This window comes from Carcharhinus amblyrhynchos, chromosome 6, assembly GCF_965287045.1.
Source record: "Carcharhinus amblyrhynchos chromosome 6, sCarAmb.v2.hapA, whole genome shotgun sequence".
NCBI lineage: Eukaryota > Metazoa > Chordata > Chondrichthyes > Carcharhiniformes > Carcharhinidae > Carcharhinus > Carcharhinus amblyrhynchos.
The window spans coordinates 109,677,822-109,703,502 of NC_137329.1; the positions used below are offsets into that span (position 1 = coordinate 109,677,822).

Here is a 25,681-nt window from a genome sequence, read left to right on the forward strand (position 1 = left end):
TGATACTGGAGATGAGGGGGTTAGCCTATGAGGAGAGATTGAGTAGATTGGGCCTGTACTCGTTGGAGTTTAGAAGGCTGAGGGGAGATGTTATAGAGACATATAAGATAATGAAGGGGCTAGACAGGGTAGAGGCAGAGAGATTATTTCCACTTAGAAAGGAAACCAGAACTAGAGGGCACAGCCTCAAAATAAGGGGGAGTCAATTTAGAACAGAGTTGAGGAGGAACTTCTTCTCTAAGAGGGTAGTGACTCTTTGAAATTCCCTGCCCATTGAAGCAGTGGAGGCTACCTTATTAAATGTGTTTAAGTCACAGGTAGATAGATTTCTGATCAATAAGGGAATTGAGGGTTATGGGGAGCAGGCAGGTAAGTGGAACTGAACCACAATCAGATCAGCCATGATCTTATTCAATGGCAGGGCAGGCTCGAGGGGCTAGATGGCTTACTCCTGCTTCTATTTCTTATGTTCTTATAGCAGCTGGACTTGTAGAGAGCCAGGCTGTGTGAAGTAATATTCTTTTAAGCAAGGGTAGAAATGTTACCAGCAGCTAACAGTGGAGTTGAGGATCACAAGTAAATTTTGCCGGTTTAATGCGTAGTGGAAAGTAGCTTTTTTATTACATTAAGGCCAGTCAGCTCAGGGAGATGTAAGTTTTTCTAGACATGCTCATACTCTCAGGGTTATTAATTTCACTGACCTGTTAACTCACCACATTTAACCAGTGAAAAGCTGAGCTGTACGCTCCAGGCATGTTGAAGATTTGGTCCGTGTGGGTTTAGATGATGTTGGTAGAGCAGAATTGAACATCACCAGCATTTTGCAGCGGCAATGACAATAAATTTAGCAGTCATCACTGTCATTACTCCACTGAAACTGACAGTGACCTCCCATGTGCAGAACAATGCAGAAATCCAGAAGTTGCTGTCAGTGATTTTAGGCTTCTTCTAAATATGCTTCTCCTAAATGCAGCAATCAGAGGGAGGTCAATTGAATGGCTGAAAATTTCCACTCTTATCCTATTGGTCTCGCCAAAAAACACTCAAAAAAGTTATACCTTGAGGATTAAGGATTTTTAACAGTTTTGAGCTAACTTCATCATTGCTACAAAACAGCTTATTGGCCCTGAGACTAATTTTATATTTGTGGGTTGTCAAATTCCTTCATAATAATGAATTCCACATATTAAAGTCTTTATTTTAGTTCAGTCATAATCATTTTGTTTTCAATCTGAAAATGTCAATTAAAAGTGAAGGTTTCCAATGCTTTTAACTTCACGTTCAGCTGTGTGTGAATACATCGACGTGATTGACTGCTTACCTGCTGCTGCACACCAAGATCTCCTTGACTTGACTTCAGAATTAAATTGCCATCAGAAAAGGGAAAACCAGGCCACAGGTACATCTAGGTCGTTCTGGGCAGTGTTTTTTTTTGAGGATAGCAGCAAGCACCATTGCTTTGTCGCTGAGCACGAAATCTGGTCTGATGTAACAAATGGAGCCAGATTTTTGAAGACCTGTCAAAATCATGGATGGGACCTGGATATAGAACCCCATCCCCAGTTCCAGCTGATGCCACTTTCGCAGGTTGGGGAAAGGAGGTAGGACACAAATCACACAGGCATGAAAGATGAAACTGTCTGGCCATTTGAAAATAGTTATGAGTTTAAACGGATGCAATTTCCAAGTGTCTTAACCTGCAGTGTGGAAGTTGCAAATTTATCGTGTTACTTTCATAGCAGAGCCTATTCAGTACCATGTGCAACCCCTCAAACAATGAAGTAGTCCATGTCTTGACAACATTCAGACTTGGGCTGGTAAGTGGCAAATAATGAGCATTCCTCACAAGTGGCAGCCAATGATTGCCTACAACAGAAAAGTGCAATCTCCTCCCATTGGCATTAACAGCATCAGACCCTCACTGTCAATATCTTGAACATACCACTGACACAAAGCTTAATTGGAACAGCTTGTAAATACAAGGCACAAGTCAGGGGTGTAATAGTGTACTCTTTGCTTGCCTTAATGTGTGCAGCTCCAACAACATTCATGAAACATGACATAATTTAGAATAAAGCAGCCTGTCTGATTGGCATCTCATCCTCTTTAAACATTAACACTCTTCACTACTGGTACCCAACAGCAGCAAGATGCACTGAAGGAACTTGCCAAGGCTCTTTAGACAGCACCTTCCAAACTTGCGATCTCTACCAGCAGGAGAACAAGGGCAGCAGACGCATTGGAACACCACAACCTGCAAGTTCTCTCTCAAGTCGCTTGACCTGGAAATGTATCACCTTCCCTTCACTGTCGCTGGGTTAAAATCCCAGAACCCCCTCCCAGGAGCACTGTGGTTGCACTCGCACCAAATGGACTGTAATTGGCCTTGCCAGCTATGCACCCATCCCGTAAATTTAATTTTAAAAATAATCTTGTCTATTTATTTAGCCCACCTATATTTTGAAGTTAATTAGTATTAAGTTATGATTAATAAGCTAATTCTGGTTTATTGATTTGTTTTTACCTGACTGCAGTTCAATTGAACTTTGCAATTGCCTTTTAGTTCTGACAGTGAAATTGGCATATGCAGTATCACCTATTATAGAACCCTACTATGTGTTTCTGAAAATGCTTGTACCTAATTTTTTTTCTTGTTTTTAGGATTGTTAAACTCGTAACAAACTATGTTCAAATGAGAAAATAACTAAATGATGAAATGGGGTTGTATGTATTCCTTTCATCTTGAGGATTCAAACTTAAATCCATCCCAGACATTTCTTCTGTGATAGTTAAGGCTCATATCTGAAATGTGTCTGACCTTTTCCAACTTCCTTCTTGCTGAGTACAAATCAAAAGTGTAAAACTGCCCCAGAATTTGACTGCACTTTACTGAGGTCATGGCACTGTTTTTCTGAGATTGAGATTGAGCTATTCTTCTGGTCATGGCATAAATGTGTTTATGAAGATTTTCTCTGTTTAACATTTCTAGATGAATAATGAACATACTTCATGTTAATTGTTAACATTAATTGTTAATTGTTAAACTTTGTTTAAATAGATTATAATCTTGTATGCTTTGTTCAGAAAAAACAGGCTAAACTAGAAAAGGAAATTAGACAAGAACAGGATGCTTTGGAACGAGAGTTAAAGGAACACGAGGTGAGGACCTCATCTTTGTGACCTATGTTAGTGACAGAGAAAAAATAATATATTTTGTGTTTGTTATGTAATCCCAATTCAAACATAATCAGAAATCTTAACTTACTATCATTAACCATATTTTTAAAAATTCAAAAATCATCCTAGGTGATTTTAATATGTCTCAAAACTCAGGATCGTTAACCCACAGTTATTGTCAGAATCTTGACCCTTGACATCTTCCTTATCTACTTCCTTGTATCAGTTACTACCCATACCCTTCTACCCTTCTGCATCCGCCACAAGATAAAATCCTCCATGGCTAGCAAATTATAATTGAACTTTCAATGTCCAAGGCGTTTATGTATCATTCACCATAATATCTCTGTGACTCTTGACCTGAAACTAAAATGTCCTTTCAAATGAGGAAACATATCTGGCGTCTATGTCAAGGGAAAATATCATTAAAGTTAAATGAGGGAATTGATTAATCGCATTGTAAACATATTAAAATACATAATAGAACATAGAACACTACAGCACAAACAGGCCCTTCGGCCCACGAGTTGCGCCGATCACATCAACACCTATCTGTAACCCCCAATCCCATAAAACCCCATATACTCATCCAGAAGTCTTTTAAAAGACCCCAGCGAGTTTGCCTCCACCACCACTGATGGCAGCCGATTCCACTCACTCACCACCCTCTGAGTGAAAAACTTACCCCTAAATATTGTTTTCTCCAAATCATTATGTTGATTATATTACATTTGAGTTTGTATGTTACTGAATAGTTACCATGCAAAAAAAAACTTGATATTGCATTGAAGATGGTTCAAAACAGTAATTTTTGTTTTAATTATTGAGCAAAACATGTATACAGCTATATTTTCTTGATTTAAATTTTTAGGCCTTAATACAATCAATGCAGATCAAAATGGACGAGGAGCGAAGAATGTTTGAAGAACAGCAGAATAAAGAGAGGGCACGAGTGAAAGTGCTGCGAAACAGAGCAGCAGTAACAATCCAGGCAAGATTTCGGGCACATTTGGTGCATAAAAAGTATGCGCCAATACTGGAAGAGAGAAGGGATGAAAGGAAGAGGAAAAAAGAACTGCAGTTAAGATTGGCGCAAGAAAAGAGAGAATTTGAAGAGAAAATTAAAAGAAAATTGGAACAAAAGCATAGAGAAGAGGAGGAGGAGGGAAGAAAGCAGGATGAAATTAAAAGATTACAAAGAGAAGAACAGAAACAAAGACAGATTGAATATGAGAAGAAAAAGGAGCAGGAACGGCAAAGAGTAGAAAAGGAGAGGCAACTAAAGTTGGAGGAAGAAGAGATAAAAAGAAAAGAGCTACAGAGAAAGAAAAAGGAAGAAATGCAACAAGAAGCAGAGCGAAAAAAGGCAGAGGAAAGAAAGTTATTAGAAGAAAAGAAAAAGGAGACCTTAAAACAAAGGCAAAAGTCAAAAATTGAGAAGGAATGTGAACCACAGCTAAGTGAAGAAAGGAATGTTAATTCAAACTCAAACAAAAATAAAGATGCTAAACAAGATGATAACGGTTCAGAAAATATATGTGTTCTTCAGAACAAAATTGTAGGATTGCCTTGTAATGTACAGGAAAACAACACTTTAATCAATGACAGTAAAGTCATCAGGCAACGTACAGCTCTGATAACTATTGGTACGAAACTGGAAATGGAACTTCCAGCTGAAGTAGGAGTGGAAAGTGCAGCAAAGAATACATTTGCCGAGGGATCAGGTATTGCAATAGCAAACAGCAGTAGCTTACTGCAAATAGACAAGGTGTGTGCAGCTACTGACAGGAACCCTGGCCACCCATTAGATGACGGAATATCTACATTAAATAGTAGTGATGGTAACTTACATAAGGAGGATCTGAGTGATGTTCACAAAATAACTGAACCTGTGGATCTTAATTTTGAAAAGAGTTACTTAACCACTCTACCTGATCATATTGAGCACAAGAGACTGAATTGGATGAAGATGTGTACTCCTTGGTCCAAAATTAGCAGAGTAAACAAGACGAAGAAAGTGAACCAACGAATCAGATTTAGGAGTAATATTGTCAACCAACTACCTCTTCTGAGTCCTGAAGTAATATTGCAATCAGGAGTTTGGACTTCCCTTCAGCAGGTACTTTTTATTTTTGATTGTTGGTGAATCTTAGGAGTATTATAAATGAGTTGTTTTAATGGGGCATTCTTTTCCATCATGTATTTCTTGAAAACATTATTATCCCTTTACCAGGATGACATCTGGTTACAAGTTTGCTGTAGTATAATCAGTTATATGGATAAGATGGGATATGGGCCAAATGTGGGCACTTGGGACTACCTTACTGGTTTAAAAAAAAATGGGCAGCATGGACAAGTTGGGCCAAAGGGCCTGTTTCCATGCTGTAAACTTCTATGACTCTATCTGCGAGTAGATTTGTGAGACTGATCCTTTGATTTGCTCTTTGTTACCTTCCGTCTTCACGGAGGCATGTTTCGCCTCTGCATGGGAGCAACTTTGAGGCTGGAGTGAGAAATCAAAGGTGTGGGCTGTACCAACCTCAACGTGCAGTCTTTTACAATCCAATATGTTATGTCACCATTTTCCTGCAGCTGCTCTTGATCAAAGCAGACTGTCGGAATATCTTAAGGGAATTAAGAAAAATGCTTATTGTAATAGAGGATCGTGATCAAATTTCACTAGATTGAGGACAAATTATGCATCTTCTGGCTGTTTCTTCTCGTATCATCTCTTGAAGGCATTCGCCGCTTGTTGGTTATGCGGTGAGAGTTGAAACCTGGTATTTCATCTGAGTGACCACTATTGCTGGGCGAGGCTACTTAATGATGGAAAGTCTCATAAGTGATCCTGATTCCCTTTCAATCATATATCCACGTGTGAACTTTCAGCAGGTATTCCCCAATTGCGATCAGAAGTCAAAACCCTGGCTGACTTTCTCCTCTTGAAACCACAGGTCCGGAGGCCAATATAGTGCCTCTATCATCATCTGGCTGAAATCAGCTAACTCAGTGCAGACTGGGAATCAAGCTGGAGCCATTTTTGTCTTAATGGCTGAGCTGTTCAATGTACAAAGCCACTGGGAAAGCTTTGATTTTGTACGGCGAAACATCTGGTTCAGTAAATGGAACTCTGAACTAAGTAATCCAAATCAGTGCTACAGTACTATCATGAGATTTAAATGCAAACCTTCAGGCATTTGTCATCTCCCCATTATGGGTAATTTTGCACCAATTTAAAACTTAACACTAGAATTGTTCATTTCAAAAGTTTATATGAACCATATGGATAGAATTGCCTTATTCTGCATTTCGTTTATTGCCAACAAAAAGTCTACAACTAACTTTGCGCAGTAAAAACATGGATGCCTGTGTGCGAGTTATCCCAGTTGTAGTTGTCCTTAAGTGGTAAACATTTAAAGAATGTTATTCTGGAGCTTATCCTTCTTAATCAGTGAAAAAGCCTAGGGCGATTGAGAATGTTCGCACTTGGCTCTGGAAATTTCGACCCCCATTCCCTTAGGTTACCATCCTATCACTGCTGAAATAAACCCATCATTGAATGTGACAATAGAAATGTTAAAATGTGGGAAAAGGCAACACAACTGTGCAGAAAATTTTGATCAGTTTTGTGGATAGTGTTTGATGAAATCTAGAGGATTTCCTATATCTGAGGAGAGAATTTCCCTCTCCCGTCAATGGGGAGGGGAGGGTGAATCATGGCATGTGGGGGCACTAAATTTGGCACAACAGATAAAGCCAGTCTCCTGCTGGTGAGGAATTAGTTCAGAATTTTGTTCTCATAACTTGGTGGGTTTAAGTGGAAGTCTAGTTTCCTGCTGAACTCTGCCGGGAGCCATGTTTGTATCTACAGTAGCACTGGAAAGGGTGCAGAGGAGATTCACTATGTTGATTCCAGTGTTGAGAGAGTTGACTTATAAGGACACATTAAGTAGACTGGGACTATACTCATTTGAATTTAGAAGATTGAGGAGGGATCTATAGAAACATAAAAAATTATGAAGGGAAGAAATAAGATAGAAGCAGGCAGGTGAAACCAGAGCTAGAGGACATAACCTCAAAATAAGAGGGAGTGGATTTAGGACTGAGTTGAAGGGAAACTTCTTCACCCAAAGGATTATGAATCTGTGGAATTCCCTGCCCAATGAAGCAGTTGAGGTGACCTTGTTGAATGTTTTCAAGGCAAGGATAGACAGATATTTGAACAGTAAAGGAATTAAGGACACAGTGAGCGGATGGGCAAATGGAACTGAGTTCACAAAAAGGTCAGCCATGATCTAATTGAATGCGGAGCAGGCCTGAGTGTCCAAATGGCCTACTACCGCTCCTAGTCTTATGTTCTTTTGTAAGAAATGTATTTGAGCCATGCTCCTGTGCAGGATCTGTTGTAGCAATTATATGCACTCAGAGCTATGCTGTTTGGTATCCTGTCTTGTTGCTGCAATAGCATCATGGCTTCTAATGGCTAGAATGTTGGTTTTAATCTGAACTAATGCCATTTTTGTGGTTTCCCCAGGGATTTTGCATAGTGGGGCTTGATTGGGTTGATTGACAGGTATGGTTGTGTGACAGGGAAACTGGGCTTTCAGAAAATATTCAAGTTTAGATGCTTATTTTTGAGTCACGAGAGAGAGGGCAGTGTCTCTCTTTTCCCATCCCTGAAATTGGAGACTGGAATCTGTCAGGAGATCAGTCTCTTTTTGGTGAATGTGAGAGTGGACCTTTCTCTAATTGTTGCTGCCATGGAAGCTGCAGAGAGAGAGAGGGATATCCTTCTCTGTCTCTGGGATCTGAAGACTGGGAACTGCTGGAGGATGGGTTTGCTTCTGAGGTTTTGCTGTTTTGGGGATATAAGCTTCTTTGAAAATTGTTGCATGGCTATTTGTCCAGCAGTGCTAAAAAGCTGAAAATCCAGCATCAAGTGAGCATCCTTGTTTTTGTGCTAACTAATTCTGAAACAGGGTGTATGTCGATGAGGCATTGCCTTAAATTGGAACAACAGAGATAGCTAATTGTTAAGGATCACACTTTGCCATCTCTAAGCTTTTTAATTGGTAAAAGTTATGCTAATTCTTTTTGTTATATTCTAACTTTGTTTTTAATTAAAGTTTGTTTTGATAAAAGCTTCCTAATGGATCACTTGAATCATACCTGGGGTGAAATCCCTTATGCTCAACCTAATGCCAAAATCAAATGCAAAAGTTGAGGTTTAGGCACAACATACCTTGGAGTTTCTCGTCTGGGCCTTAACAGACTGAAGTCAAAAGAGACAACAGACCGGAATCTAAACAAATGACTTTTCATTGAATTTAAAGATAGGAGCAGAGAGATGTTCCAGTTAAAGGCAGAGCTGAAATGTGCAGAATTGGTAAAGTTGACTAGCGAGAAGCCAGACATTTGAAGTAATCCTAAGGTTGGTGATGCTGTAGTAAGCTATGAAGCAGTGGTGTTCGATTGGCATGGCTGGGCACTTGAGAGATTCTGTGGAAGCTTGAATGTGCCTGGCAACTCAGGGTAAAGGAATATTGAAATGGGAGATTGAAATCCTGGAAGTGGAACCTTGGTGAATACATTTGAGAGAAAGCATCGTGGGAAAAAATTTCAGTGTGTTCTTTCAGTTTGGAAACACCCGTGTGGAGGTCAGAATTCCAGTGAGACCGGTTGATTCACAGCATGACAAGTATCTGGGGGATTTTATGAGAAGTCCACAGAAGTTAAATTGAGTGATGTCTGCCACTTGGTTACTTGGTTTCAGAGTGTCTCTGACCACAATTGGTGTGTTTTATATGAACTGTTTACTTACTGAGAACATATAGCATAAGATATATTTTGTAACTTGTCATTAAAAGTTGTGTGTATCTGCGAGGACATAGGTAGGGTGAAGGAGCATTGTATTATATTCAATCTTTTCATGTTTATCAAATGCTTTTTTTTTATTATAAATTAATTGGCAGTCCTGTGACTCTGTCATCCATGCCTCTAGATGAAAAATTAAAGTTATGGTACATTGAGGCATGGTTCCCTCCTGGGACCGGATTTCCACTAGTAACATCAGCTGGCATTGTAACATGGGCACAAAGAATTAAATGTGCCCATGACACCTTCATAACTACTAGGTGTCAAAAGGAATAAGGTGAAAGCAAATGTTCTCTTCATGCTTCAATTCAGGATAACAACTCTTGCATGGAATCATACAATACAGAAGAGGCCCTTCATCAAGTCCACATTAGAAATACCTGAACTCCCACCTAATTCCATCTGCCAGCACTCAGCCCAAAGCCGTAAGACCATAAGACATAGAAGCAGAATTAATCCAATTGGCCCATCAAGTCTGCTCCATCATTCAATCATGGCTGATATTTTTCTCATCCCCATTCTCCTGACTTTTCCCCATAACCCCTGATCCCCTTATTAATCAAGAACCTATCTATCTCTGTCTTGAAGACACTCAATGACCTGGCCTCCACAGCTTTCTGTGGCAATGAGTTCCAGAGATTCACTGCTCTCTGGTTGAAGAAATTCCTTCTCATCTCTGTTTTAAAAGATTGTCCCTTAGGCCTGAGGTTTTCCCCTCTGGTTCTGGTTTTTCCCACCAGTGGAAACATCCTTCCCACATCCATTCAATCCAGGCTTTGCAGCATCCTGTAAGTTTCAATAAGATCCCCCTCATCCTTCTAAACTCCAAAAAGTACAGACCCAGAGTCCTCAACTGTTCCTCATGCGACAAGCTCTTCATTCCCAGGATCACTCTTGTGAACCTCCTCTGGACCCTTTCCAAGGCCAACACATCTTTCCTTAGATATGGGGCCCAAAACTGCTCACAATACTCCAAATGGAGTCTGACCAGAGCCTTATACAGCCTCAGAAGTACATCCCTGCTATTGTATTCTAGCCCTCTTGACATGAATGCTAACATTGCATTTGCCTTTCTAATGCCCCGAATGTTATGATGTGCCAAGTGCTCATCCGGGTACTTTTTAAAGGCTTTGAGGTAACCTGCCTCTACCATTTTCCCAGGTAGCGCATTCCAGATTTTTAGCCAGAGGGTGGTAACAAAGTTTTTCCTCTCATTCCTCCCAAACCTTCTGCCCGTCACCTTGAACTTATGCCCCCTCATGATTGACCCTCCTTATGCACTCTGTTCGTGATCTTGTACGCCTCGATCAGGTTGCCCCTCAATCTTCCTTGCTCCGACAAAAACAAACCGCGCCTACTCAACTTCACTTTGTAACTTAAATGTCCCATCCCAGGCTGCATCCTGGTGAACCTCCTCTGCACTCCCGCTCCTTCATTGTCATCTTCAACATTATCATGAAAGGTCCTCAATCTCACAATCACTGTGGAAGCAGAAGTTACCTCCAACCCTAAAGGGAAGGCATGGTAGTGTAGGAACCATGTGGCTGCTGTGGAATGTGATAAACACTTCACCTGCACACTTTCTTAAGCAATTACACATTGGGCAGTCCTCTCAATTGTGGTGGTAACACATCAATAGCCATTAAATGCTATTGCACACGTGGATTCACTCATACCAGTGTGACAGCAGCTTAGCAAAATGGCTGTAAGATGCAAAATATTTGTTAATGGTTAGTACTTCGCCATCTCAAGAGGGAGCTATATCCAGATAGCCTCACCTCTCCAATTGCCAGCTCTCTGCATGATTAATGCCGAGGCTGTGTTTTGATACTGAGCTCCAAGATGCCATCGGACATCAGGATGCAGTGATCTGTTACTCAACAGCATGATCTGAAGATGTCTTCTCAGAATGATTTAGCAGGACCATTGTTTGATTATCGCCACATATTCATTACTCTACATTTGTTGGAAGCCTGTCTGGTCTACATCCCGCATGATCTTAGATTTTGGGAGAAACATGGCCCAGTTGGTTTTGACACAGCAGTCAGTAATAACTTATTCCCTTCATATATCTGAGTGCTCAGGATATGTGCCGGTGCATCATTTTCATACCATTATCGTGCTTGACATTGCCCATCTCACCAAGACCAATCCCTGTCTATAAATATGTGTTCTGTGACTTCACAGAAGGGTTATGAGTAATACCACCAGACAGCAATTCAGGAGCAAAGAAAGATCCCCACAAGTAAGTCGACAGGATCATCACACACCTCTGACATCACACACACATTCCACTCAAGCAGATATTTCAAATTCACTGAGTGGAACTGACTTCCGTCGTACAGTGTCAATGTATATGATGTGTGGAAACTAATAAGAGAATAATATTCAGCCTTAAATGTGGAGATGGAAAAAGGCTGCAGGGAGGCATAAAAGTGTTTGAAGCTCAACAATGAACGTTACTTGTCCGAAAATTCTCAGTCATAAAATAAATGCTATTACAAAGTGCACTTGGATGAAAAATCTCTAATGTGGGCACAACAGGTACTTATAACGTCCACAAACTACTGACTTTAGTGCAACAGCATCAGGCTAATTATTAATCTTGATGAACCATTCTCATGGGGTCACAGAAACAGTGCAGAGGAAGGCCCTTTGGCCTATCGAGCCAATGACAACAGTTCCATCTAGGCCCTATTCCCGTAATCCCACATATTTACGCTACTGGTCCCCTGCCACTAAGGGCCAATTTAACATGGCCAAACCATCTAAACCCCACATCTTTGGAGTGTGGGAAGGAACCGGAGCACCCGGAGGGGGAACATGCAGACAATGGGGAGAATGTGCAGACTCCACACGGATAGTGACTACCATGCCACCAAGTCTGGTAATGTTAGCCTGTGATGCAAGGGATCCATGTGTATTATTCTATTTTCAAATAAAGAGTGCCTTTTTCACTGTAATGAAATTGATTGAGGGACAAATGTATGTGTGTGGAGATTGCGAGGCTCACTTTGTATTCTGGAATGAATGTGGGACCTTGCATCATATCAACTAGCCATTCAGTGCCTCAGACTTGGAGTGAGAAAAATGTAAAATATATTTGCAATACTGCAGATTACATATAACGAATGAACAACCATATCACTATTGGGCATTCAAAACTTATTTTTGGGTACCCATGGGCCCCTCCCTGACTCATTGAAGTGGAGGAGTACCTGGAAGGAGGTCGAGATGTCCTGTCTCCTTCTCGCCTAGCCACAGCTGGAATGTATGTCTGGAGCGATGGTGTGAAGATCTGAGTGTAAATCCAGCAGACACTGCTGGACCTGGGTTTCCGAGAGGGTCCTCCACCCTTTGTATGGAAAATTCTGCTGGAGCCACAACATTAGACAGAAGATGGATAGATTGCAGCATCCTTTGTCCCTGTATATTGCCTCTGATAACTGCCTGATGTTCCTCTGACTGTCTTTGATCTCCAGTAAGTCTCTTAGTCTAAAGACTCAACCTTGTCCCCAGTCCTCCGAATGACTTCTGTGGAGGTGATCACTGGATTGTGTCCCTGATAGGATTCCTGAAGGTGCGTTTATCTGCGCTAGTGGATGGTGCAGGTGACTGTTCTTCCACAGATGCTTCCTCTGTCTCCTCATGAGTGGTCTGGGGACAGTCTTGAGGTGCTTGCTTGATTTTTTAAAAAAACTTTATCCGTTTAATCAAATAGAAAATGCTAACAATTGCATATGAGCAGAAATAAACTTTTTTATAAAAAAAGCACAAATTAAGTTCCTTGTCTTAAGTTATTGTAGAGTTGAACAAAAGCACCAGCCATGTCAGGAGAGGTGCTGCAAAATGCCACTGGATTGGCTTTAAAGAACTGGTCAAGTCCATGGCTGATAGAAGTCATGGTTGATGTTTAGAGAAACTGAACTTAAATGGCCACTACGATCTTCTGTCTGAGATGTTCATAAACTTCAGTTTTAAATAAAATTAAACCTGCACAGAAGCTGAGAAAGATTGGAGATGATAGGTCTGTATGAATTATAGAATCCCACAGTGCAGAAAGAAGTATTTAGCCTATTGAATCTGCATCAATCACAATCCTACCTAGCCCCTATGCCCGTAACCCCCACTTATTTACCCTGCTTTCCCCCTGACACTACAGGGCAATTTAGTATGACAGGAGAGATTTGCTTTTGTGTGGGAAAGTGGAAGGTTAAGTTTGTGCTCAGTGACTGAAGGTGGGAAAACCTCATTTGTTTCTAATTGGATAAGTTTGTTCTCAGTGTGGGCGAAAAACTGAATTTACCTTCCCTGTGTGGGGAGTGGAAGGCAGGCAGAGGTATGAAATGTATAGGTGAAAACAGTTGTGACTTCTGGGAAATGTTGATTTTGGCTTCCAAACAAATGTGGTGGAAATGGAAGTAGATGGACCACTTTTTCAGTAGATGGTGGAGATTGCTGAATCTGTCTCCAATAAGATTGAATTTCTTCTGAAATGTGGATTGGTGGAAACAGTCCGAGAGATGGAGGAATTCATGCATCCATCTTGCACAGTGCAGTTCAATCAAGTGTTGATATCTGATTTAAGTTAATGAGGGGAGGGGGCTTGGCCACACTTTCGGCTGATTGGGGTAGTGGGGAAATTGCATGTTTGGAATGGGATGAGTGGAAGATTACCCTGTTAATGCCACGTGCATGCATTTGGGCAAATCCATGGGCACCTCTGTCAACACAAATGGACAGTTTATACAATAATGTCTTGCCTATTGAATCCACCATTATTTTAATCAACAAACACTGGTCCAAGTGTGATGCACCAGATATTATATACTGTGCAGCTTCTCATAGTTTAAATCAGTATGTAAACTGTATTTTCATAATAGTGAAGAAGAATTGATGGGGAATCTGCATTTAAATCGTCCTTTAAATATTGGATATCAATGCATCAGCACAAATGACAAGGCACTTAACCTTCATGGTAAAAGCTGGCTGTGCTATGATTTGGATCTTAGAGGCGTTCAGAAAGTTTGTTGGTTCAATCCTGTTTTGAGAGCCATGCATGGCCATTCACTATAAAATTGACAATTTTATTATTTGACTGATTCTGTCCCTGAAACCATTGGCTTTGAATTTAATTTGATGATTAATTGCACTAATTTATTGAGAAGTTGGAACTCGGGTTGGAATTTTCCCTCCCAAAAAACTAAGAGCGGAATCTTCCTTGATCAGCATTTCACAAGAGCACCCTGTTCTCAGGGTCCATTGAGTAACCCCCTCCTCCTCCCTGCAGGCCCTCCCCACTCCCCGCGTGGAGATTGGACACTCTCCATCATCGCAGCATGTTCCCCCAAACTGTCCTCAACATGGGTCACCAACATTGGGGCCCTCCCGATGACTCCCCCTACCTAACCCAGACAGGCCCCATCCCATCATGACCCCTGACATGCCCTCAAATCAAGCGGCAAGCTGACTGAGAAATCCATTCTCTCATCTGTGGGATAGAGAAATGCTATTTTGTCAAAGATGTTGCTCTGTATACTAAAAATCCTTTATTGAATATAGGTTACAACGGTCACTCTTCAAGATTTGCCTGGTTTCAGCCTATGCACATTTTCACAATGTCCGAGACTTAAGTCACTTACGCTTCGAAACTGTGGACTAGAGACATTGGAGGGTGTCAATAATTGCAAAAGTTTAAAGTACATTGATATGCAGGTAAAAAAAACTTTTGAAATACTGTTAATCAATATTATCTGTATGTGCATTGTCCTTGCAAAAATTGCCCACACTTTTCTTAAAATCTACTATCGAGTACATATGTTACACATGTACATCCATGGATCACGTTTTCATAAGAACATAAGTTTCAACTGACTGGCTTAAATATCATATCGATAAAAGAAAAATAAATCACAAATGAGCAATATTTTTCTTAAAAAATGACAGAGGTCTTTTATTTCTTGTTGATCTCAGCTGACATTGATAACATGATTTCTTCCATGATTTCTGGGAATTTACAAGCAACCGCTGAGCACATGCATCAGGAGGCCTGTAGATCTTTCTTTGAAGGAGCCTTGGGAGGAAATGAACTCTTACTTCAGCTTTCCTTAATTTGGACAAGCATCCCTCTGAAATTAGCCTGTAATTCATCCCAAGATGTGCCTATTTAGAAAACATTCCCATTGTGGTATAAAATCAGGAAGGTGTTGTCCTGGGAGTCCTCAACACTGAATCTTGAAGAGCCATAGCATCAGGTCAAACTTGGGCAAGAATCCGCCTGCTGATTACCACCTACCAGCACCCCTCCTCATTTCCCCCCACCCCCACATCCTCAGCTGATTATTCCATACTCCTTCATGTTGAAAGAAGCATTGAGGGCTGTATGGGTACAGATAGTATTCTGGTTAGGAAATTCAATAAGAAGTCTCACATCACCAGCTTAAAGTCCAACAGGTTTATTTGGTAGCAAACACCATTAGCTTTTGGGGCTTTGCCCCTTCGTCAGGTGAGTGGGGAGTTCTGATCACAAACAGGGCATATGAAGGCACACACTCAGTTTACAGAATACTGATTAGAATGTGAGTCTTTACAGCTAATCAAGTCTTAAAGGTGCAATGTGAGTGGAGATAGCATTAAGCATAGGTTAAAGAGATGTGTATTATCTCCAGACCGGACAGTAAGTGAGATGTTGCAAGTCCAGGCAAGTCATAGGGGTTACAAATAGTGTGACATGAACCCAAGATCCCGGTTGAGACTGTCCTTATGTGTGCGGAACTTGGCTATCAGTCTCTGCTCAGTGTCTCTGCGCTGTCATGTGTCGTGAAGGTTGCCTTGGAGAACGTTTGCCCAAAGATCAGAGGCCGAATGCCCATGACCGCTGAAGTGTTCGCCAACAGGAAGAGAACAGTCTTGCCTAGTGATTGTTGAGCAGTGTTCATTCATCTGTTGTCGTAGTGTCTGCATGGTTTCCCCAGTGTACCATGCCTTGGGACATCCTTTTCTGCAGCGTATCAGGTAATGTTGGCCGAGTTGCAAGAGTGTACTGGTGTATGATGTTCTCATGTGAGATGATGGCATCTGTGTCAAGGCCATCCCCACACTCCCACTTCTTGCCTTCAAACAACCACAAACAGACCATTATCCACAGCAATGATGGCATGTCTTGCAGAGGTTGCTATGGCAGGGCTGTGTGGTTTTGTGGTCACTGTTTTCCTGAAGGCTGGGTAGTTTGCTGCGGATAATGGTTTGTTTGAGGTTGTGCGGTTGTTTGAAAGCAAGAAGTGGGAGTGTGGGAATGGCCTTGGCGAGATGTTTCATCTTCATCAATGACATGTTGAAGACCCCAGGGAAGATGTCTTAGCTTCTCTGCAATGGGGTAGTACTGGATGACAAAGGGTACTCTGTCCACCGTGTCCCGTGTTTGTCTCCTGAGGAGGTCGGTGCAGTTTTTCGCTGTGTCGCGTCGGAACTGTCGATCGATGAGTCGAGCGCCATATCCTGTTCTTAGGATGGCATCTTTCAGCGTCTGGAGGTGTCTGTTGTGATCCTGCTCATCTGAGCAGATCTTGTGTATACGGAGGGCTTGTCTGTAGGGGATGGCTTCTTTAACGTGTTTAGAGTGGAAGCTGGAGAAGTGGAGCATCGTGAGGTTATCCATGGGCTTGCGGTACAGTGAGGCACTGAGGTGACCGTCTTTAATGGAGATGCGTGTGTCCAAAAATGCAATCAATTCCTTACTGTCCTGTCTGGAGACAATACATATCTCTTTAATCTATGCTTAATGCTATCTCCACTCACATTGTCTGCACCTTTAAGACTTGATTAGCTGTAAAGACTCACATTCTAATCAGTAATCTGTAAACTGAGTATGTGCCTTCATATGCCCTGTTTGTGATCAGAACTCCCCACTCACCTGACAAAGGGACAGAGCCCCGAAAGCTAGTGGCGTTTGCTACCAAATAAACCTGTTGGACTTTAACGTGGTGTTGTGAGACTTCTTACTGTGTTTACCCCAGTCCAACGCCTGCGTCTCCACATTAGGAAATTCAATGTCAATGACCAAAAGTGGTTCACTAACACCACTACTGACCGAGCTGGCTGAATGCTAAAGGTCATAACTGCTAGATTGCATCTGCGGCATGTGGTGAGGAAGCTAATGGGGGAAACACTTACTTGCCTTTGTCCTCATCAATCTACCTGTTGCAAGTGCATCTGTCCATGACAGTATCAGTAGAAGTGACCATCACTTAGTCCTTGTGGAGACAAAGTCCCACCTTCACATTGACCTTCACAGTGTGTGACTGTGCCATCATGCTGAATGGGATAAATTTCGGACAGATCTAGCAACTCAAAACTGGGAGTCCAAGAAACATCACATGCCATCAGCAGGAACAGAATTGTATTCAACCACAATTTGTAATCTCATGGCCCAGCATATCCCAAACTCTACCATTGCCATCAAGCTAGGGGATCAACCATGATTCAATGTAGAATGCAGAAGGGCAAACCAGGGAAACACAAAAAGTAAGACCCATCCAAAGTTGCAATTAGCCCCCTTCTTGAGGGGGGGGGGTCACAGTATTATCAAACAGCATTTACTCAACAATAACCTGTTCACTGGCATTCAGTCTGCATTCTGCCAGTGTCACTTACCTCCTAACCTGATTACAGCCTTAGACTGAACATGGACAAAAGAGCTGAACTCCAGAGGTGGGGTGAAAGTGACTGCTCTTGACATCAGGCCACCTTTGACTGAGTGTGGTATGAAGGAGCCCTAGAAAAACTGATGTCAGTGGGAATCAGTTGGAAAACTGTCCATTATTGGAGTTCTATGAGGATGTGTCTAGGGCGGTGGATAGAGGAGAGCCGGTGGATGTGGTCTTTCTTGATTTTCAGAAGGCGTTTGACAAGGTACCTCACAAGAGGTTATTGCAGAAGGTAAGGGGGCATGGAGTTGGGGGTAGGGTGTTAGCGTGGATAGAGGATTGGTTGTCAAATAGGAGACAGAGAGTGGGGGTTAATGGGTGCTATTCGGATTGGCGGTTGGTGACTAGTGGAGTGCCCCAGGGGTCGGTGCTGGGGCCTCAGCTATTTACCATTTATATAGATGATCTGGAGGAGGGAACCGAGTGTATGGTGTCGAAATTTGCTGATGACACCAAGATTGGTGGAACGGCAAATTGCGCGGAGGGTGTGGAGAGTCTGCAGAAGGATCTAGGTTGTTAAGAAGGCATACGGTGTCTTGGCGTTTATTGGTAGGGGGATTGAATTTAGGAGTCGCAGCGTCATGTTGCAACTGTACACAACTCTGGTGCGGCCGCACTTGGAGTACTGTGTGCAGTTCTGGTCCCCACATTACAGGAAGGACGTGGAGGCTTTGGAGAGGGTGCAGAGGAGGTTTACCAGGATGTTGCCTGGTATGGAGGGGAGGTCCTATGAGGAGAGACTGAGGGATTTGGGGTTTTTTTTCGCTGGAAAGAAGGAGGCTAAGAGGGGATCTTATTGAAACATATAAGATGATTAGAGGTTTAGATAGGGTGGATAGTGATAGCCTTTTTCCTCGGATGGAGAAAGCTAGCACGAGGGGGCATGGCTTTAAATTAAGGGGGGGTAGTTATAGGACGGATGTCAGGGGTAAGTTCTTTACCCAGAGGGTGGTGAGGGATTGGAATGCCCTGCCTGCTGCGGTTGTAAATGCGCCTAGTTTGGGGGCGTTTAAGAGATCTGTGGATAGGTTTATGGACGAAAAGGGATTGGTTTAGATTAGTGGGTCAGTGTTTTTTTTTAAAAAAACTGGTCGGCGCAACATCGTGGGCCGAAGGGCCTGTTCTGCGCTGTAATGTTCTATGTTCTATGTTCTATCTAGATAGGCTGGGCAAATGGGCCAGGAAATGGCAAATGGAATTTAATGTTGGCAAGTGAGAGGTGGTCCACTTTGGTAGGAATAATGGTAGAAAGGACTATTACTTACGGGGCGAAAAACTGCAGCAGGCAACGGTGCAGAGGGACCTCGGGGTCCTTGAGTCGCAAAAACCCAGCCTGCAGGTGCAGCAGGTGGTCAGGAAGGCGAATGGGATGCTGGCCTTCATAGCGAGGGGGATTGAATATAAAAGTAGGGAGGTCTTGTTGCGGCTGTATAGGGCATTGGTGAGGCCGCAGCTGGAGTACTGTGTGCAGTTTTGGTCGCCGCACTTACGCAAGGATATTTTGGCCTTGGAGGGAGTACAGAGGAGGTTTACTAGGCTGATTCCGGAGTTGAGGGGGTTGAGCTATGAGGAGGGGCTGAACAGACTAGGCTTGTACTCGTTAGAGTTTAGAAGAATAAGGGGAGATCTCATTGAGACGTGTAAGATGATGAATGGGATGGATAGGATAGAGGTGGAGAGGCTCTTCCCGCTCAGAAAGGACAGTAGGACTAGGGGGCACAGCCTCAAGATAAAGGGTGGGCGGTTTAGAATGGAGTTGAGGAGGAACTTCTTCACTCAAAGGGTGGTGAATCTCTGGAATTCTCTGCCCGTTGAGGTGGTGGAGGCTGCCTCGCTAAATATTTTTAAGACGCGGGTTGATGGGTTTTTGATAAGAGAGGGGATTAAGGGTTATGGGAAGAGGACGGGAATGTGGAACTGAGCACGACAGATCAGCCATGATCTTATTGAATGGCGGGGCAGGCTCGAAGGGCTGGATGACCTACTCCTGCTCCTATTTCTTATGTTCTTATAAAGGAACATGAGAAGTCCACATGACACAAGGTTATAATCTAACAGATTTATTTGAAATCACAAGCTATCGGAGTGCTGCTTCTTCGTCGGGGGAAGTGACGAAGGAGGAACGCTCCAAAAACTTGTGATTTCAAATAATCTGTTGGGCTATAACCTGGTGTTGTGTGACCTCTCATCTTGTCCACTCTAGTCCAACATGGCATCCCCACATCATAAAGGAACATGGCTTGTGGTTGTTGGAGGTCAACAATTTAAATCCCGGGACATGACTGCAGGAGTTCCTCAGGGTAGTGTCCTTGACCCAACCATCTTCAATAGTTTCATCAGTGATTTTCCATCCATCATAACATAGCAAGTGGGGATGTTCACAGATGATTATACAATTTTCAGCTCTATTCACCACTCAAATACTGAGGCAGATCATGTTCATATGCAGCAAAACTTGTACAATAAAGTGGCAAATAACATCTGTGTCGCACAAGTGCCAGACAATGACCATATTGATGTCTTATGAAAATATCAACTCTGAATCCCCCACTATCAACATCCCAGTGGTTACCATTGACCAGAAAATGAATTGGGCCAGCTGGAGCTGCAAGAACAGGTCAAAGGCTGGGAATGCTGCAGCAACTAAATCACCTCCTGACTCCCAGTGCCTGTTCACCATCTACAAGGCAGTGTGAAGGACAGTGATAGAATATTCTCCACTTGCCTAGATAAGTGCAACTCCAGTGACATGCAATAACCTAAACAACATCCAGCACAAAGAAACCAGCTTGATTGGTAACCCTCTATCACTTCAAACATTGATTTCCTCCACCACCGATACACAATAGCAGCAGTATGTAATATCAATGAGCTGTAGCAACTAACCAAGGGCCCTTAGACAGTACCTTCCGAATCTATGACCAATAGCATGTAGAAGGACAGGAGCAGCAGATATAGAGGGAAAGCACTACCTGGATGTTCCCCTCCAAGCCACTTACCATCCTGACTTGGAAATATATTGCCATTCCTTCACTGCCACTGAGTTACAATTCTAGAACTCCCTCACTAATAGCACTATGGATCTCTCTGCCACATGGACTGCAGAAGTTCAAGATAGCAACTCACAATCACCTACTCAAGGGCGAATAAAGATGGTTAGCCAGCGAAGCCCCATCCCTTGAATGGATAAAAAATAACCACACCAAGGCTGCTTTGACAACATCTTCTAAGACTTCTAAGACTTTTACCATCAAATGGAGAAGGGCAGCCAATGCATGGGAGCATCACCACTTGAAAATTTCGCTCCAAGCCATGCACCCGTCCTAACTTGGAAATATATTGCTGTTCGTTCCCTGTTGCTGGACCAAAATCCTGGACCCCTTGTCCGAATAGCATTGTGGGTGTACCTACACCACATGCACTGCACAGGTCAATTAGGGAGCTAACCAGCACCTTCTGAAGAGAAATTAAGGTTGGGCAATAAATGCTGGCCTAGACGGAAACATCTACATCCTGTGAACAAATAAAAATATGTACACTTCAGCTTAAAGGGATAGCTTATGTTAAACATGGTTTCCGGCTTGGTAACCTTTCCCAAGGTAGTCCCTTAAATATTGGGAAAGAACTAATAAGTTGTAAACTATCTCCTTGTTAGATGACACATTGTGCCTTGCAAGATATCTTCTTAAAATACCTTATCCTCTGTAAGCAATTGAGCCGCTATTTCTCCGTTATATCTTCTACCTCAATTAATATTTATATTCTAATTCTGATCACAAATTCTAATCACAGATACAGCATATTTGATATAGTAAACTGTGCCAAGGTACTTCACAGAAGCTTTATCAACAGGTCTTTTCCTTAGCCCTACTGTAATTGGAAGACATTGAGTGAAACCCAGGAGCCTCACACAAAAAGGGTGGAGCTAGGGAAATCAGAGGGAAGGTGTTCATCAGTGCGATTATTATGACTTCAGCTTCTGGGTCAGACTGATCTGCAGAGGTCTGAGTATTGACATGACACCTGCATGGCTTATATAGTTAGGAGAGATTAATGCACACAAGACAGTTTTAGCTTTATTTTCTAGACACCCTGTACCAAAATCTCATGATGTAATTTAGATGTAAAATATTTGCCACTCACAACCTTTCCATATGTCTGCCATTTTATTTGCTAGTCGGCTTTGTGAAGTGGCCTATTTTCCTTTGCTGAAGTTGCCAAATAAATACAAATTGTTGTTTCCTGTGACCTTTTTTGATCACTCAAGGGATGTGGGTATCGCAGGCTAGACCAGCATTTATAGTGCATCCCTAGAAACCCTTGGGGAGGTAGGTGGTGGTGAGCTTCCACCTTGAATCGCTGCAGTCTATGTGGTGTAAATACACCCACAGTGTGGTTGGGGAGGGTGTTCCATAATTTTGATCAAGCAACAGTGAAGGAACGGTGATATATTTCCGAGTTGGGTTGGTGGAGAATTGGTATGGTATGGTAGTGTTCCCACCTGTCTGCTGCCCTTCTCCTTTGAGATGGCAGGGGTCAAGGGTGTGGAAGGTTCTGTCTCAGGAGGCTGGTGAGTTCCTGCAGTGAATCTTGTAAATGGTTATACGCTGTGTCAGTGGTCAAGGGAGTGAATATTTGTGGATGGGGTGCCAGTCAAGCAGGGTCGCTTTGTCTTGGATGCTGTCAAGCTTCTTGAGCGTTGTTGGAGCTGCACTCACCGAATGGAGAAACCTTCAGGCCTGTTAATGAGCTTGCACTTTTTTCCAATGAGAGCGATGAAGTGAAACATGCATTTAGACTGTAAAACTGTTAAGTGAATGCAGCTAGATGCTGGTGATTTTAAGCATTGGTTGATTAGTTGCTAGCCTTAATTTCTGATAATTCTTCAAGATTATAGGGAAGAATTTTATAGTACATATCATAAAATGATAGAATCCCTACAGTGCAGAAGAAGGCCATTCAGCCCATCAAGTCTGCACCAGACACAATCCCATCCAGGCCCTATTCCCATAATCCCATATATTTACCCTGCTAATCCCCCTGACACTAAGGGGCAATTTAGCTTGGCCAATCTACCTAACCTGCACATTTTTGGGCTGTGGAAAGGACCTGGAGCACCCGGAGGAAACTCACACAGAAATGGGGAGAATGTACAAACCCCACACAGACAGTGACCCAGGGCCAGATTGAACCCGGGTCCCTGGCACTGTGAGACAGCAGTGCTAATCATTCTGCCACCGTGCCACTCCAAATGATTTCCATTTTGAAAATAATGACACCAGCCAAAATGTGACAGCCCGTGCTGAACTCTGAGGTGTCCAGAACATACAGGTTTCACTATATTCCACAAACACCGCCAGAGAGCAGAAACATCGATTATTGGTTCATCCAAGAAGCATATAAACAAGGATCACTCATTCTAGAACAGCCACTGAAGTGCCAGTTCTGATGTTCAGATAGAAAAGGACTGTATATTTGACCAATTAAAATCTTCTGTTGCTTCAAGTTACAATGACAATTGTCATCTATTCTGCTAAAAATACAGTATCTAATAATATCTAATTATCTTTTTTCATCACTTAGGGAAATAACATCAAGAATATCCACTACCTAGAGTTAGAAAATCTATGCATTCTTCTGCTTAATCATAATCAGATCACTTCCATGCACGGTCTGGAGGACTGCAGCAACCTACATGTCCTTGAATTATCACATAATAACATCACTCGGATAGGTGGGCAACTTATGGCTGTTATTCCTCTCTTTTACTTGCAGTGTGTTCGCATTTGAATTTGAAAGCCTCACTGTTAATGAAGGAAGCTGTGTAGTGCAAATGAAACCTCAACACATTGTTATATTACTTTGAAACCTAATTTGGAGCTCTGATCCATTGTCAATATGAGGTTCAAAAGCCAGTTGCACATGTTTTCCTTCCTTCTCAAAAATGTACAAAACTCTAATTTTATTCTCTGCGCCAACATTGTATATGAGAAGGCCATCAATGTATGTGAGTACTGAGTGCAAAACTCAAGCCTACATACACAAAATATACTATGTGAGAATGGTGAGATTTTCAGTGCCTGTAGAATCGTTGAATCCTACAGTGCAGAAGAAAGTCATTCAACCCATTGAGTCGCCACTGACCACAATCCCACTCAGGCCCTATCCCCGTAACCCCATGCATTTACCCTAGCTAATCCCCCCGACACTAAGGGGCAATTTTAGCATGACCAATCCACTTAACCCGCACATCTTTGGATTGTGCATTTGAGAAGGTGGTGTGAACTTTACTGTGCACTTTATAGATTTGTTGATCAAAATTCTCTTCATCGCTGTCTCCCTACCCAGTACTTTATTCAGTCTTTGCTTTGAATATATTGTTTTTGCAACAATTACTCAGATAGAAATTAGGTAGGTCAAGATATAAATGTTATTCTACTCCCTAGGAATGCTGAGTTTGGTTGTGAGGGGCATAGTTATATTGCTGAAATTGAATTCCATTACTACTTTCCTGGGGCAAAAGCTATTCCTATTATGTACCAATGGCAAAAGCAAGCACTGGTCAAAATCAACCATTAAATGTGAATTGAAATGTTTGACAGCCCTCAGATTTTTGCTGTTTCAGTTACGTCTATTTGCTGCGTTGATTTATTTCTTTTCCTTTATTCACTGTTTTCTAGGTGGTCTGGAATCTCTTAAGAAACTTCAGAGGCTTGCTGTGGATCATAATCAGTTGATAAGCACCAAAGGTTTAAGTGCAACTCCTACTCTTCTGTACCTTGATTGCTCCTTTAACTATCTTGACAGTGTTGAAGGCATTGACAATTGTGGACTTCTTCAAAGTCTGAAGTTACAAAACAACAACCTTTCTGAGGTAAAGTACTGTAATGGTTAAATAAAGAAAGAGAAATCTGTTCTGAAGTAAGGTGAAGTCACAACTGGCAGCTCTGTGCTGTTTATGTTTCAGAATTGGGTGATGTATGGAGAATAAATGATGGATAGCCAGCAATGACCACAAGTAATGCGATCAAAAGATTTGGATGTTGCAAAGGGAAAGCTTAAATAATATATTACTAACATCTGAGCCCTAAAATGAGATTACTGTCTTGAAATCTCTCCAGGGCATTTATTTCATAACAGACATTTTAACATTTAATTGAATGGTTTCATTCAGTCCTAACTTGAGATTTGTAATAGAAACATAAATATAGAACATAGAACATTACAGCACAGTACAGGCCCTTCGGCCCTCGATGTTGCGCCGACTTGTAAAAACAATCTAAAGCCCATCTAACCTATACTATTCCGATATCATCCATATGTTTATCCAGTGACCATTTAAGTGCCTCTAATGTTGGCAAGTCCACTACTGTTGCAGGCAGGGCATTCCACGCCCTTACTACTCTGAGTAAAGAACCTACCTCTGACATCTATACCAGGGATAGAGTGTAACGTAGCAAAATTTGAGGTTGATACTAAAATAGGTGAGAAAGCAAGCAGTGAAGAGGATATTAAGTTTTACAGATGGTTATAGGTAGGCTAGGAGAATGGACCAAAATTTGACAGGTGGAGTTTAATGTGGATAAGTGTGAGGTTATCCATTTTGGCAGAAAAAATGGAAAGGCAAATTATTACCAAAATGGAATGTAGATTCAAAAATCATGAATTGCAGGAAGTTGGTTTGCAGGGGCAGCATGTAATAAAAAAGGCAAATGGGATGTTGGCATTTATTGCAAAGGGACTCGGGTATAAAAGTGGAGAACTGTTGTAACTGTTGTAGTGTTGGTGAGACCACATCTGTAGTATTGTGTCCAGTTTTGGTCTCCTTATTTGAGGAAGGATGTGGTGGCATTGGAGGCAGTTCAGAGAAGGTTCACCAGATTGATTCTGGAGATGAAAGGGTTTGATGTATGAGGAGAGATTAG

The 25,681-nt window shown here is 42.1% G+C and overlaps 1 protein-coding gene across 4 annotated transcripts in view; it reads left to right on the forward strand.

The window, feature by feature from the left end:
* Nucleotides 1-25,681, forward strand: part of lrriq1 (leucine-rich repeats and IQ motif containing 1) — a 154,467-nt gene that overhangs the window by 15,656 nt on the left and 113,130 nt on the right. For 3 of the 4 annotated variants that reach the window (XM_080191179.1, XM_080191181.1, XM_080191180.1), the window contains exons 7-11: nt 3,085-3,159; nt 4,049-5,296; nt 14,614-14,766; nt 23,340-23,490; nt 24,437-24,630. In XM_080191179.1, the coding sequence (XP_080047305.1) occupies nt 3,085-3,159; nt 4,049-5,296; nt 14,614-14,766; nt 23,340-23,490; nt 24,437-24,630 (1,821 nt within the window). Of the gene's footprint in view, nt 1-2,348; nt 2,409-3,084; nt 3,160-4,048; nt 5,297-14,613; nt 14,767-23,339; nt 23,491-24,436; nt 24,631-25,681 lie in introns of those variants that run through there. The other variant, XM_080191182.1, reaches the window with a different exon arrangement.